Consider the following 14,894-nt stretch of genomic DNA (forward strand, 5'->3'; position numbering starts at 1 on the left):
TCTTTTTCCCGAAGAATCTTGTCTTTTTTCTGGAGAATTTAAATGGGTGATAACTTAAATGCACTGAATGCTTTGAAAGTTACAATCTCATTGAAAGGGTTCGGCTTTTAACAAATCTGATTCTGAATCTGTGAATGTGCGGTTGTCTGCAAGACTTATGCTGGTGTCAGAGCAATAGAATTGTATGACAAATGAAGGTTCACGGGCTTGGTACTTCTATTGGGAGGAAATCGGAAGGTCGGTTTCTGGTCATTTGCCTTGAAAATTTAAGGTATGTCTCCTCTTTGCTGTCATTTGTCACTTTGTCAGGCAATCTGCAGAGGTATTGATATTGATTTATGCACTCAAAAGACTTCTATTCTTTCTTCTGCAGACCATATGCTGGTGAGTTTGTTACATATAGACCCCCAAGCGAGGCTTGATATTCTAAAGCCAAGGTTGCCGAATGGGAGTGTCCACCTGGTTTTCTTGGCTATGCTGTAAATATGATCAAAGTGGATATTGGGTCAGAGAGAGAGAGAGAGAGTGCGTGTCTGTTTCATCTCCAAAGGTGAGTTCTTTGATTGTTACTTAGTGGCTGCATTAGAGAAATGAGAGAGGTTTGAGTAGTCCAAAGGTGAGTTCTTTGATTGTTACTTAGTGGTTGCATTAGAGAAATGAGAAGAGGGGTTTGAGTAGTGAGTGTTTTGTCTCCAAAGGTTGCTTCTTTGGTTTTTATTTTGTGCTTGAATTTGAGAAATGAGGGAGAATTAAGTGGGGAGTTTTTCGTCTCCGAAGGTGGGTTTTGTTGGTTGATGTTTGAAAGGTGAGAGCTTTGAGTGAGGGTTTTGGTGAGGATGGAGATGGGGAAGGGTTTGAGGGAGGCTGGGAATGGTGGAATTGAGGGTGGAGCTGAAATAGGTGAGCAGAGAAGAAAGAGATTTTGGGGAAAAAGTGACGAAATTGTTTGGAATGGAGATCTTGGTATTGGTGGTGAGGAGTGGTTTGGCGGTAGAAATGGCGGAGGTGTGAGCTTCTGGGGTGGTGGTCTTGATGGCGGAGGGGCTGAGGCTGGTGGTGGCCAAGCTTTTGCTCTTGAACAAATTAAAGGTGGGTTTGGTGAGACATTTCAATTTGGTGGCAGTTTGGGTGGTCTGGATGGCGGTGGAGGCATTCACCACTTGTGGGGAAATGAAGGCCTTGGCGGAGAAGGAATGCAAGGCCTGATTAGAACATGGATTAATTCCAGAAAAAGAGAAATGGTGGACTCACCCAACCATAGTTTTGGGGTGATGAGGCCTCTGGTAATGTTGATAGTCAAAGAGGCTGTTTGAGTGTAAATGCATCTGGTAATGGTGAAGATAGAAGTGGAGGTGGTGCTCAAGGGTCGAATCGTAAGCGTGGAAGCTTTGAATGGGAAGGAAGATGGATGTACTGTTCAGCGAAAGGGTAAGCGTGGTCGACCAAAGGGTTCAGCTAAGAAGAAAAATCTTTGTGGTGATGAAATAAGGGAAATGCCAGGTGAAATCATGGGTGGGACGGGAAATGGGAGCTCCATGCTTGAAGGTAAGGAAGATGGTGGAATGCCCATAGAAGCCTCTGTGGCCATTGAAGTTGGAAATAAATGTGTTCAGGTGAAGAAGCGTGGTCGGCCAAAGGGGTCGACCAGAAAGAAAGATTTTGCCGTCAAACAAAATCAGGAAATGTTCAGCAATGTTATGGGCAGTGATGAAGGTGCTACTGAGACTGTATGGTCAACAGCCTTCGAAAACGGTAGGACTAAACTTGCAGGGGGGAGCAAGCTGTGAGAATGTCTAGTGAAACTAATTGTGGGAATGATATCCAAACAGTGGATAAACATAGCCAACTAAAGGAAATTCAAGAAAAGTTTGATAAAATGGTAGTCGGTAATGATGGTGATGGTAATGATGCTCCTATGGTGGGTTTGGAGAATGAGAGGCCTATTCGTGCGGGCGAGGAAGATAAGGGAATGTCTGCAACCTGTGGCAGTAATGAAGGTGGACATGAGGCCGTCCAACAGAAACAAGAGACCTATTGCTTCTGTTGGAGAAGGTCAGAGTCGGGAAGGAGAAAATGCATGTGGGACCAATTGATTGTGGAGATGAGAGCTCAAAGAGTAAGCTAGGCCGGCCTAAGAAGAAGAGACGAATCATTCGTCCTGAAGTTTTGAGTAATATCACAGTACTGATGCATCAATGTTATTTGAAGGAGGACCTGAGTTTCCCTACACCGCAATTAAAGAACTCTGAAGATACTGAGAAAAAAAAATTACAGAAGAGGCCTAGAGGGAGACCCAAAAAGATCAACAACCAACCAGTGAATCACAGTGAATTCCGTACTCAGCAATTAAAGAACTTAGAAGATGCTGGGAAAAAAAAATTCCATTTGAAGCCTAGAGGGAGACCCAGGATGTTTAACAACCTACAATTGAATCACAGTGACTTACGTGCAGGGCAATTAAAGAACACTCTGAACATACTGAGCAAAAATTCCATAAGAGACCTAGAGGCAGACCCAGGAAGTTTAACAACCTACAGGCGCATCCCAGGGACCTTAACCAGGGAATATCTACTGATACGTTGGTGAGTTATCCTAAATTATTTTTCTCAATTAAGATCAGCTATCCTTGCTAGGGAGTGAACAAGCCATTTTCTTTGTACTAATAGCCTGTATATCCCAACTCCTATGCATGCTTTCATGGATGCATTGTTTTATTGCCTTTGGAAATTTATACTTGTACGACTGTCAGTAAGTCGAATTTTCGTCCATTCTAACTTTTCTCTTTATTCTGTGTTAGGAGAGAAAGAAAAGTTTATGGTGCCACCAGTGCTTACGTAATGACGGAAATGGTGTCGTCATTTGTTTAAATTGCAGCAAAGAAACGCTATTGCTATGACTGCCTTGCAACGTGGTAATGAAATCTCAAGGTGCTTTATTTCATTATCTCCATTTACATAATTAGTAAAGCATTTTCCAAGTTCTAGCATGTATTTTCATCGGTTATCACAAAGCAGACGCCTTGTTAACTACAAAGGTTGGACATTTGAGTTCGTGATTGTCAATTAATTTTTGAATGTTGATTTATATTGCCGAAATAGATGAATCCCATCCAATGGTCCTGATGGTGTATTTTCAGATAAATGAAATAGGTACCCCTGAGAAGACAAAAGAGGATATAGAGATTGCTTGTCCTTATTGTCGTGGGAACTGCAACTGCAGAATATGCCTCAAGGAGGATTGAGTTGTGATGGTGCGTCCATGATGTTAAGTTTCTGTTACCCTTGTTCCTGTTCTGCATTGATACATTTTTTCGTCTGGGGCCAGACTGTGTACTTCCTCTGCAAGCCGGGCATGAAGAAACAGATACAAATATTAAATTGGAAAAGTTGCTTTACTTGCTGTGCAAAACTCTGCCTCTCCTTAAGCATATTCAACGGGAGCAGGGATCTGAATTTGATGCAAAAAGCTGTACACATGGTATAGTAATCTGATATATTTCTTTTTGAAGTTTCAGTTTTTATGCTAGACCAACCTTTAAGAAGTGCGAATGCTTAATGACAACTTTTTCCCTCTTTGTTTCACCGGTGTACAATTGACAGAAGAGGATCTAACGAGGTCTATGCTAGAGGATGATGATCGAGTGTACTGGTATGTGACGACCTAATTTTTAAATAGGATTTGGTGTTTGTTTATTTTGTGTTGTGGACTACCAATTGTAGTTCAGATTGGATTTTTGTTTTATGTCTCAGTCGGTTATTTAATTTATTTTGTTTTAGACTTCTGTTTGGGTATAGAAGCCTAGTCACAATCTAATTAGACAACACGTGCTATTCACTCGTTATTCCTGTGTTTTTCTTTTTCCTCAGCCATAACGTCATTCCTACTTCTTCCACCGCTTCTTTTGCCTTGTACCTCAAAGAGTGACCTCTATTCACTCACCCAAAGGTCAAAATCTGCACTTTTGTAATAGCTTCAGAGAGATTGTTGTGAACCCACTGACCTCGAATTGAAATCCCTTTGGTTACTTGCAGCTATCTCCAGTAAGTTCAAACTTTTCTACCTTCTAAAAACCCATTCATTCCGTTTCAGCCTTCTTATGATTTTGGGTATGTTTTTGTCGAAAATTTTGGTTTAGGTGGTTGGAATTGCTGAATATAGAGTGGGTGTTAGCATTTGATTTTGGGTTGCCGCGTGTAGCAGTGGATTGGGGTTTTGTTAGCCGCTGAACTAAGGCTTGAGGTAGGGAAGACGAAACTTTCTTATAGCTTAGTTTCTATTCTGGTGTGTACGTAGTGAGTGTGATTGCTTTGGAATGTTTTCTTTACGAATTGTTATGAGATTATTGTTTTGGGTATTAATTGATTTGTAAGTGGAAATCTTGTTTGATAGGGAATGCTTTCCCTTCGTGCAACTTTGATTTCTTTGTTTTGGCATGAATTAATGATGCCTTGTTTCATATGATCATTACCCCTGTTCTTTTAGTTTTATCTGAACTAGGCTTTGAGCAAAAGTTTTGGCAATGACTTTTGGAAGCTTATCTCTCTCTTTCTCTCTATCTCTCCCAATTTTCTAATGTCGGTTAGCCACTGATTTGAATAAAGTAGCAGGTGTGCTCTTCTTTTTGACTTGTATGTTTTTGATCTTTTGACTTCAAAATGGAATTAGCCTTTGAGCTACACCAGCTGGAATTATGTAAAGTTACACCAGAACTCTCTTTTGACTTTGTTCTCTTCTTACAAAGCTTTGCAGCTTAGAATTTATATGTAGTGGCTGCATGTCCTTGGTTACCTATTAAAAGCTAATGTTTAACATATATTCTCTCACCAAGATTCTGAGTCAACTTCTTTACTAGTTTTCAAAAAAAAAGAGCACTTTGTTTGTTCTCATGCTTACAATCCGATTAACATAAGCATAAAGTTCTCAAGAGAATTTTGTGGATACCTTATGCTTCCTACTTTCTCTTTTAATGGAAATTATTGTTGGAAGGGATCTGATCTTTGAAATCATGTCTTGGTAGAACTCTATTGAAGTTTGAAAAGAAAAGAGATTTTAAGTTCTTATCGGAATTCCTTTGATTGTTTAGTTTCAATTGGAGAAACAAAATATTTCCTGGAAAGACCAGATTTGGTTTTAAATTGTTTGATTTTTGTTAGGCCCGGGAAAAGTTAAGTAGGGATTGTGCCTCCCTAGGGTGAAAGACCCAAAACCTGATCAGGATCCGCTTGTTCGGGGTGTGCTCGGTGGCCTTAATACGAGCAATGGGCTCTAACTGGAAAAAGATGGATTTTCAAGGATTTCGTTGGGATTTAAGACGAGTTTTACTTGTCCCAACATATTTGAAGGTTTACCAGGACAGTTTTGGTTTTATGTTTACTCTTCTCTTCTGGTTCAGTTGTTTATTGAACTGTTTTAAGCTAGTTTGTGTCTTTGTTATAAAGCTGAGCCTTATGTTATAACTTGTATTTTCAGTAGCAACTTTTAAGGTTTATTTCCATTTGCTTCTCACTTTCTAAGTGCATTCTAAATTAGAATCTTTGCTATACTAATCTTTTGTTGTACCTACTGAGCTTGTGAAGCTCATTCCCTATGTTCTTGTTGTTTTTTTCAGGAAAGACGTCCATGAGTGGACATGTTAGTGAGATACCAGAACTGTCTTGAGCAGAAAATGTTGGAGCTTTATTTTGCTTGTGAAGTGTGTGCTGGACTTTGCTTTCCTTGTTTAAATGATTGCTCCTTGGTGCTGGATGTTCAACATTCCAGAATTTTGCTCTTTTTGTTTTTTTGCAATGTACATTTGTTGTACATGACTGAAGTGTTAACCTGGAGCATTCTTTTGTAGTGGAAAACTTTGTAAGCAAGTTGCTCTTTTGACCTTGTAAAATGTATTACTTTTCTCTCAGATTTTTAGAAATGCTTTTTGAGAAGTGTTCCTTTGGAATTTTTGGTAAAAAGTCTTGTTCAGTGAAGGATTTGAAACATGCTGTTAAGTTAGAGTTTGAAAACGTCCAGTTTGCTTGTGTTTCTTTGGTGCTCACAGATCTGTTCTATACTTCAAACAAAAAAAAAAAAAAAAATGCCTTACTCTGATTTCAGTTTTTAACCTCCACTTTAGTCATGACTCAATTTTGGGTTGTGACAAAATGGTATCAAAGCGACAGGTTAACACCTCGGACCATTAGTTTGTCAGTTCGTCATTGTTGTTACTTGGTTTGCGTCATGTTATGACTGTTTTGTTTTAGTTCGATCATTTTATGGAATGATTGAAGTTGGTTGAATCTTGTTATGATATTGTTTTGTTTGTCTGGGAGTGACAGATATGTTTGACTGTTCGTTGATGTTATTCAATGTTTGCCTTGTTTTTTTTTGTGAAAGAGTGACTAGGTGAACCTTAATCTTTAGAATTCTATTCTTCTTATAGTAAATGGCAGATGAAGAAGGGAGTGAGTCTAGAGGCTCTTCCGCTGATGATGTGGAAGAGAGAGGGGTGGATTTAATTAGTGCATTAAGAGATATGGTTCAAGCATTACAACAAACCATTCGCGCTCAACAGCAACCACCCCCAATAGCTACTGATCGGGATACAAAAGCAATGGTGGCCTTGCGTGAGTTTAAGCACCAAAAACCACCAGCTTTTAAGGGTGAACCAGACCCGGTTGTAGCTGAACAATGGTTAGATGAAATCAACAAGATATTAGATGCCCTGAAAATTCGGGAAAGCGACTCTAGAATTACTCTTGCTGCTTACCAGTTTACCAGAGAAGCTGCCCAATGGTGGAAGATGGTTAAGCGATCTTGTAATGTGGAGACTATGTCTTGGGATCAGTTCTGCAAAATATTCCTTGATAAGTTCTTTCCCCCTGTGCTGCAAGAAGCTAAAGTAGAAGAATTCAATAAGTTGTATCAAGGGAAGATGTCAGCAATGGAATATGATGCCCGGTTCACAGAATTGTCTAGGTATGCTCCTGAACTTGTGCCAACAGAAGCTAAGAAAGCTCGTAAGTTTGAACATGGGCTTCGACCAAACATTAGATCAAAAGTGTCAGTTTTAAGGCTGCCAACTTATGCTGAAGTACTTGAAAGAGCTTTGATAGCTGAAGCAGATTGTGAGGAGTATAAGAAAGTACGTGAGAAGACTCGACAAAGAATGGGTCAGCATTCAGGAAATCCTAATAAGAAGCAAAAGACATTGTCGTCATCATCTCAAAGCTTCAGTGTACCACAGCTACAGCAGCAAACGCGTTCAGGATTGGGGGTTTGTTTCAAGTGCGGACAACCTGGACACTTTAAAAGAGACTGCCCCCAAGGGGAGGGATCCCAGAGTGTCATGGGACCACCGAAGTTCACTCGTTCTGCACAAGTACAGCCACACATTCAGCCTCAACAATCATCGGGTTGAAAAACTAATTTTCAGCTCCAAGGACCTCACTGTTCATTATCAACTATCAGATGTTGATTTTAGTCAAGGATGTTCTTCATGTCATTCTATCAGTTCTGCATGCAATGGTGTAAACGCTTCTGAAGTGAGGCATGCAGAACTGATTTGCTGGCCTCAACTACACTGGAGGAGAGGGGAACCAGTTGTAGTAAAAAATGTACTAGAAAAGGCTGCTGGCCTTAGCTGGGAACCAATGGTAATGTGGAGGGCTTTTATGGGGGTTTAAAAAGTATTCCGCCAAGGTCAAAGCCACTGATTGCCTTGATTGGTGTGAGGTATGTGCAATTCAGTTTAATTCTTGTGAATCTCACTAATTAAAGTAGAAACAGCAATTGAATAAGTAAGAAGATATCCACAAAAGGTCGAGCTTGTTTACTATATACAAATTCAAAATCTAGTCATTTTCTGATTTTTCTTCTTGTAGGGTGAACTCTCTGTTGGAACCATGGCTTCTTTTATTGGTTACACTTTAACATTCGCTGTAAGTCCGGTTTTATGTTTCTAGTACCTTTGCACTATATTTCATCTTCTCAAGGCTTTTGATAAGTGTTTAATGTAAGCTTCCTTTCAGGTTCAAGGCCTGGTTGACACATTTGGAGATCTTCGTGGAACTCTTGCTGCAGTGGCCAGGTTCAAGGCGGACAATGTTGGTGATTGCTCACCGGTTAAGCACAGTTGAAAATGCCCGTCAAGTTGCATTGTGCTCCAAGGGAAGATAGCTGAAAGTGGGGACGCACTACGAACTATTGGCCAAGAAAGTCAACATGCTTCATTTGTTGGCGCTCGACTTGCTTTCGAGTGACTGGACACAAAAAAAAAAACGATTTGCTGTAATTTGTTTTCATGAGCAGTTTTCTTACCCTACATGTCAAACTCAGCTATATGTTAATGTGCGTTAGAGGCTACCTCGGAGAGCTTTTCATTCCATGAGGAGGTTACTGGTTTTGCATGTCCAAGTCTTTAGGAGTGAGGTTGAGTAGGAGTCTTATTTTGATTTACTTCCTTAATTTGTGTAAAAGCTGTTTCAAGTGCAGTCTATATATGTAATTGAAACAGAGGAAATAAGATATGCTTTTGAGTCGAATTGCTCAGTAAACTTTCAGGTACAATTCTCTCTTGCTTTTAACAGCGTTGGCATTTTAATCAAAGCAAAACTAATGCCAAATTACTCGTAACAGGGCGAGACTAAAAACGGAGTGCAGTTCATGACCAATAAGGACTTGAGCAATACAACAAAAAAACCATCAAAGTCTTTAACCTCCGCATACTGACCTGAAATTACAAAATCTAATATTATCGATCCAGAAAATAGGTCAAAGCTAATTGCCTAATTTGCAAAATCTGGCAAGACATGAGCAATCCTTGCAAAACAGGTATTCACAAGCATTCTACTTCTCTTCTTCCTTCTCAGCCTCAGCGGCCGGCCTCCCCCTTTCCCTTTCCCTTTCCCTTCCCCTTCCCCTTCCCCCCTTTCTTCTTGGCATTCGAATTTCCTCCAGTTTCAGCAGCCTCTGCCTTCCCCCCTTTCTTCTTGGCATTCGAATTTCCTCCAGTTTCAGCAGCCTCTGCCTTCTCCTTGGCATTCCTCAGTTGTATTGTGATCAACCTAAACTTCCTCTCGAGACCCAGACCAGCCTTTCTTTTGAATTGGCCGTGTCCCTTATCACGATAGGCTTTGCAAGGTTCACTGGAGTCGACGTGTCCATCGAGACCTTCCTGTGTTGCAAACTCACGCCTGCAGAAGCATTTGAACTTTGGTTCCTGTCAACAAAGTCAGAAAACTTTACTCGGAAGAATTTTCAGGACAAAAAGTAATCAACCACCACATCCATACACAAATCTCAGAGCTTAAACAAAACAAAAAATTCAGGAAAAACACCAGTATTCACTGTGGCATATGATCGAGCACTTCGTGTTCATATTCGCAACAAATTCTTAAACAATGACTCCTACCTACTCTGTTCTACTGCAAATCCACAGCTACAATGCTACATCCATACAAAACTAAAGTTCTATCCACATGGAATTCAACGATAAACTAATCTTATTCGCAGAGACTGTTCTCAATTTCCAAAAGAAATTTCGATTTAACTAAAAGATCAAGGAAAAGTGTGATTAGGTTTTCAAATTATAAACCAGGGGACTCCTACTCTGTTCTATTGCAAATTCACATTGGAATAACTAGATCCATAAATCATCAAGGTTCAAATCACATTGAATTCAAAGAAAACCTAATCATATTCGCAGAGATTGTTCTCAATTTCCAGTCACATTTTCGAATTAAACTCAAACAATCAAGAAAAAGTGAGATTACCTGGACGAGTTCCTTCTTTGCCATTTCCGGTTCTTCTCAAGCTTGCTTTACTAAGAACTTACAGATCTCGATCAAACTCTCTCTCCCTCTCTCTCTCTCTCTCTCTCTCTCTCTCCCTCCCTCTCAAGATTTCCCCAAATTCTCTTCGGCCTCTTCAGCTCTTGCTTTCCCGCCTTTTAACAGCTCTGTTCTGAGTGTGGCCCCTGCGTTTGGCGTGAGGGGGACACGTGTGCATATGACGCTGGCCACCGACTCTTAAAACTCATACTCACACGACGCCGTTTTCAACTGCGCTTCAGCCTTCAGCCCTTTATTTTATTTCAAATAAAAAAAAACACAATATCAATCATTATTAAAGCGTTTGTTTACATTGACGCGGTAATATAACAATATCGAAAAACTGGCAAGAGTCACAAAATTTAGTATAAATAATAGTCGACATTTATTTTAGCAAACTGTGAAATATCAAATTGAAATATATGTAAATAGAAAAAGGCAAAAAGAAGAGCGCTCAAAATGAACACTTTTGCTTTGCTCAGGGTGAAAAAAAAAAAAAAAAATTCCTTCCAAATTTGTGATTACAAAGTTAGTGATCAAGAAAGTTAATCTTTCGATTTTAATTTAATAATCTTGAAAAATTGAAGACGTGGAAGACGTACGTTGAGTTATGCATAGAAAGAGATCGAGAGTAAGAAAGCCGTGTTTCGAAACCAGCGTGAGTACGTAAGAGAAACATATTTGCCGCCTATACTAATGAAAATTTATTTAGTAATCTCGGATTATTACATATCCGTGGTTTATGACATTCTGATTATCGGTCTTTAATTAAACTTCATTAGGACCCAGCGTGTTAGTGTAAGGGAAACATAGTTGCCGCCTCTTTCTAATAAAAAATTATTCACTAATCTCGGTTTTCTAACATTCATATTTGGTCATGTAGCCTTGTCTTGGTGCTGAACGATCCATTTTCTTTTCATTGTTCTTTTTTTTCCCTTATATGCATATATTGATATGCTAATGATCAAAACCGTGAATATGCAGTAGTCCCATACAAAACACTAACTCCTCTCTACCAACCGAACCAAAAATCATTTAGTGTGACGGCCCTTCCAAACTAATATTTATACAAAACAATACAACAACTCATACCGGAAGGCCTAAACATCAATGCGCTCGCCAATTTATTCTCAAGTTTCCACTAATCATTGTAATAGTCTCCGGTCATTAAGTTTTTTTTTTTTTTTTGGCTTCTTGTTTTGCTCTCTCATGACTTTATTGACTTGTTAATGCACAGCTAATGAAGGTGATTATCAGTCTGTAAACTTCATTAGGAATTTCTGTAACTTTTACAATATTATTGATCTATGCTTATTGGAGTGCCAAAATCTATAAATGTGGGATTTAAGGGTTGCCAGAAAGATAGAAATAGGCATTAATAAAAGAGCATATTTCATAGCCCATAATGGGTCAGCTCCAACTGAAGCAAATTAACAGCCCAATAAAGTACCTGCATGGCTACATATACACAGGACAAATGGATCCAAAACTGGAGGTCCAATACATAACACCTTCATGAACACCACGAGGTCTTTACCTTTTGCTTCTCGCCGACCCAGCCCTGGTGACCTTCATGATCATTTACTGTGACAATGCGTCTGCATTGTTCTTTTCAAAGAACAATAAAAGATCATCAGGATCCAAGAATATAGATGTAAAGTATCTTTCTGGTATGTTCACCACAATTGTAAAGCAACTGTTTGCTTAATGGTGCTTGTTAGAATACATAAGTTATGTAAAGACCCTTGATATTATTTCGGGACGTACGTAATGTTGAGGCTTATTATAATGTGAGATTTATGCAGAATGTCCCCCCTTGTATTTTACAGTTTTATCAATGGTTACGGTTTGAGGGCAGCCGTACTAGCCTTTCACATAATATTTATTTATTTTATATATATATATATATATTTTAGGGAAAATGTCCATTTACCCAAATTTGAGCTACACTAACCTCACTTACCCAAACATCTTATAAGATTGCCCACTTACCCAACAAATTATATATTTTTTGCCCTAATATCCAATTAAGTAATTTTTTTTATTGTTTTTTGTTTATTTTTGAGACAATTTTGCCCTCTCTCTCTTTGTCACTTAGAGAGAGAAGTCACCGGACTTCAGTCAACAGCCGCCGGAAACCTCGTCCGATGTCTCTAAAAAGGTCGTCGGAAATCTCATAGGTCACCGGAGAATATTATTGCGCCCTAATAAAACTCGATAAAAAGTTTATTACCCCCCGATAAAAAAATTATTGCCCCCAAAAGAAAGTTTATTGCCCCCCAATAGAAAATTTATTGCCCCCCAATTAATAAAATATTTATTACACCCCAATAAAAAATTTATTGCCTCCTAATAAAAAATTTATTTACCCCCCCCATATACAATTCTGCCAGAAATTTTTCTTTTGAATTAGATAGGAAGCAGCCCAATTGCAAAAGTCACATACCCTTTTAAGCTAAGCAATCGAACAATCCGAGCCCATTCCACATTGCTGCTCTTCTTCTTCTTCTTCAATCCACTGGAATAAAAAACCATGCTAGAATTGGAGTGGCACACAGGCGCGTGAATGACGTCATAATTAGGATTCACAGCAGCGAACGGGCCAAGAACGACGAAGGGTTGGTGTAGCGTGTTCAGTTGGATTAGAGGCGAAATCGGGCTCAGGATTTATTACTACCACGAGTTAGTTAAGGACGCGCCGCCAGAGAAGCCGGGGGTTGTGGTGGTCGAGGAAGGGAGGGTGTTTGAGGTCCGTGGAGGACATGCTGAGGCTACTACATTTCATGAAGGCTCGTACTCGCCGCCGCATATGGTTCATATGCACTCCGAGCCGCCGGGTCATCAGGAAATGCACGGCCATCTGCCACCGGAGGTTCATTTTCAGCCGGAGGTGAGGAAAATGGAGACTCACAGAGTTGCTCCGATGAACAAGAGGGTGGGAATTTCGAGGAGGCCTCACAGCGACTCATCTCCGAAAGTGATTTCCGGAAAGTTTGCGGCGGAGACTATATATGGCGAGCGTATGCAATACTTGTTCATCAGAATCGTCAAGGAGCGTGGACTCGATCCGAACTAGAGCCCGTACGTCAAGGTCAAAACATCGAGCCACCTGAGAAGGTGGAGGCGATCTGAGAGAGAAAGAGCTGGAAGAGAAGGCGGAGGCGATCTCAGAGAGAGGGGATTTACTAGTGGGACTGGAGCTAGATCCGCTTCTGGGATCGTCGAAGTTGTAATTTAATAATTGAGTAGAGGTTGAAATTGTCTTGTTACATTTAAATGGGTAAGTGAGCACATAAATCTTTTAAGGGAGTAAGTGGGCTCTTGTTAGGCTAAATATGGGCATTTGGTCAAGATCCCTATATTTTAAAGGAGATAATCTGAATTGATCTCAACTATATAGTTTAGACGGCGAATACAAGGTTCCGCATCTCTACTATTATAAATGGAGGCCCTCTTTTGGTGTCAAAGGGCTTCACTAAATTTTGAAGTGTCTATAGTACCATTTCATAACATAATTATTAAATTAAGTCAATAAAATATAAATAGATAATTTACATAATTGAAATTAAAAATAGCCAAACCACCACTATTGGATGTTTTAAAAAAAAAAAAAAAAAACTATTCCTTTTAGTCGACCATTTTCCCTTAACACAATGTCACCCGCGAAAACGCGGGCATGCTGCTAGTGTTAATTAAGTAAAGCTTCACTAACAAAAACGTAAAACCGAAAAAGGGGAAAGGAAATCTGTGTTCAAAAAATTAAATTAAAAAAAAAAAAAAGGAAGGAAATCCCTCCCAAAAGTTTCTTAATGTCGCCGTTATCGAACACTCGCTCTGCTCCGCAATTGAGGACCACCGGAGAGAGCAGCCAATAAACCGCCGTCATGTCCTCCGTCACGCTCTCCCTCCCTCTCACTCCCGTCTCCACGCGCCTGCGCACAATCAGGCCTCGACTCGCCGCCTTCTACCAACCGATCCGCCAATAGTATTCCTTCCCGCGCTTCACACTCTCTCGCCTCCGCCTACGTGTCCGGACCCGCCTCCGACCGAGCCGGACTCCAAGGTCCAGCCGCCGAGTGTGATTAGCTGGGGCCTGGGGCAATTTCCGACTATTTTAATCTCAAGATTCCACTTTCTCCCCATAGAGTTCTTGCTCTCTTCTCAGGGCAGCTTTGCTTGGGTTCCTTTCCGGTGAGTTTTTCTGAACGATTGTTATTTTGCAACTTTTTTTTAGGTTTATTTTTCTTCTAGCTCAGATTTTGCGCCATTTGGTAAAAGCGTTTGTGTTTCAATCGATTATGCCAATTTGATTTCATGCAATTTTTGTTTCTTCAGTCACTAAACCCCTATCTATACTGGTATCCTATTTTGAGGGGTTTACGCCGTTTAGGCTTGTAAAGTTCATGATAAAAAATGGTACATTTTTTTCTTTTTTTCTTTTTCCCGAAGAATCTTGTCTTTTTTCTGGAGAATTTAAATGGGTGATGACTTAAATGCACTGAATGCTTTGAAAGTTACAATCTCATTGAAAGGGTTCGGCTTTTAACAAATCTGATTCTGAATCTGTGAATGTGCGGTTGTCTGCAAGACTTATGCTGGTGTCAGAGCAATAGAATTGTATGACAAATGAAGGTTCACGGGCTTGGTACTTCTATTGGGAGGAAATCGGAAGGTCGGTTTCTGGTCATTTGCCTTGAAAATTTAAGGTATGTCTCCTCTTTGCTGTCATTTGTCACTTTGTCAGGCAATCTGCAGAGGTATTGATATTGATTTATGCACTCAAAAGACTTCTATTCTTTCTTCTGCAGACCATATGCTGGTGAGTTTGTTACATATAGACCCCCAAGCGAGGCTTGATATTCTAAAGCCAAGGTTGCCGAATGGGAGTGTCCACCTGGTTTTCTTGGCTATGCTGTAAATATGATCAAAGTGGATATTGGGTCAGAGAGAGAGAGAGAGAGTGCGTGTCTGTTTCATCTCCAAAGGTGAGTTCTTTGATTGTTACTTAGTGGCTGCATTAGAGAAATGAGAGAGGTTTGAGTAGTCCAAAGGTGAGTTCTTTGATTGTTACTTAGTGGTTGCATTAGA

The 14,894-nt window shown here is 39.9% G+C and overlaps 1 protein-coding gene across 1 annotated transcript; it reads right to left on the reverse strand.

Annotated features, from left to right (window-relative positions):
• Nucleotides 1-8,555: 8,555 nt before the first annotated feature.
• LOC133715334 (uncharacterized) lies at nt 8,556-9,906 on the reverse strand. Its single transcript, XM_062141803.1, has 2 exons — nt 9,750-9,906; nt 8,556-9,196 (listed from the first exon to the last, which is right to left on the reverse strand). The coding sequence occupies exons 1-2, from the start codon at nt 9,771-9,773 to the stop codon at nt 8,849-8,851; spliced, it is 372 nt and encodes a 123-aa protein (XP_061997787.1). The 5' UTR covers nt 9,774-9,906; the 3' UTR covers nt 8,556-8,848.
• Between the last annotated feature and the right edge of the window lie 4,988 nt (nt 9,907-14,894).

Source organism: Rosa rugosa, chromosome 6, assembly GCF_958449725.1.
Source record: "Rosa rugosa chromosome 6, drRosRugo1.1, whole genome shotgun sequence".
Classification (NCBI taxonomy): domain Eukaryota; kingdom Viridiplantae; phylum Streptophyta; class Magnoliopsida; order Rosales; family Rosaceae; genus Rosa; species Rosa rugosa.

Excerpts from the sequence above, each read along its gene's own strand:
- LOC133715334 (XM_062141803.1), bottom strand. The coding sequence starts at position 9,773 with ATGGCAAAGAAGGAACTCGTCCAG. Across the intron at positions 9,197-9,749 it reads CAAAGAAGGAACTCGTCCAG|GAACCAAAGTTCAAATGCTT; the intron begins GTAATCTCACTT and ends CTTTGTTGACAG.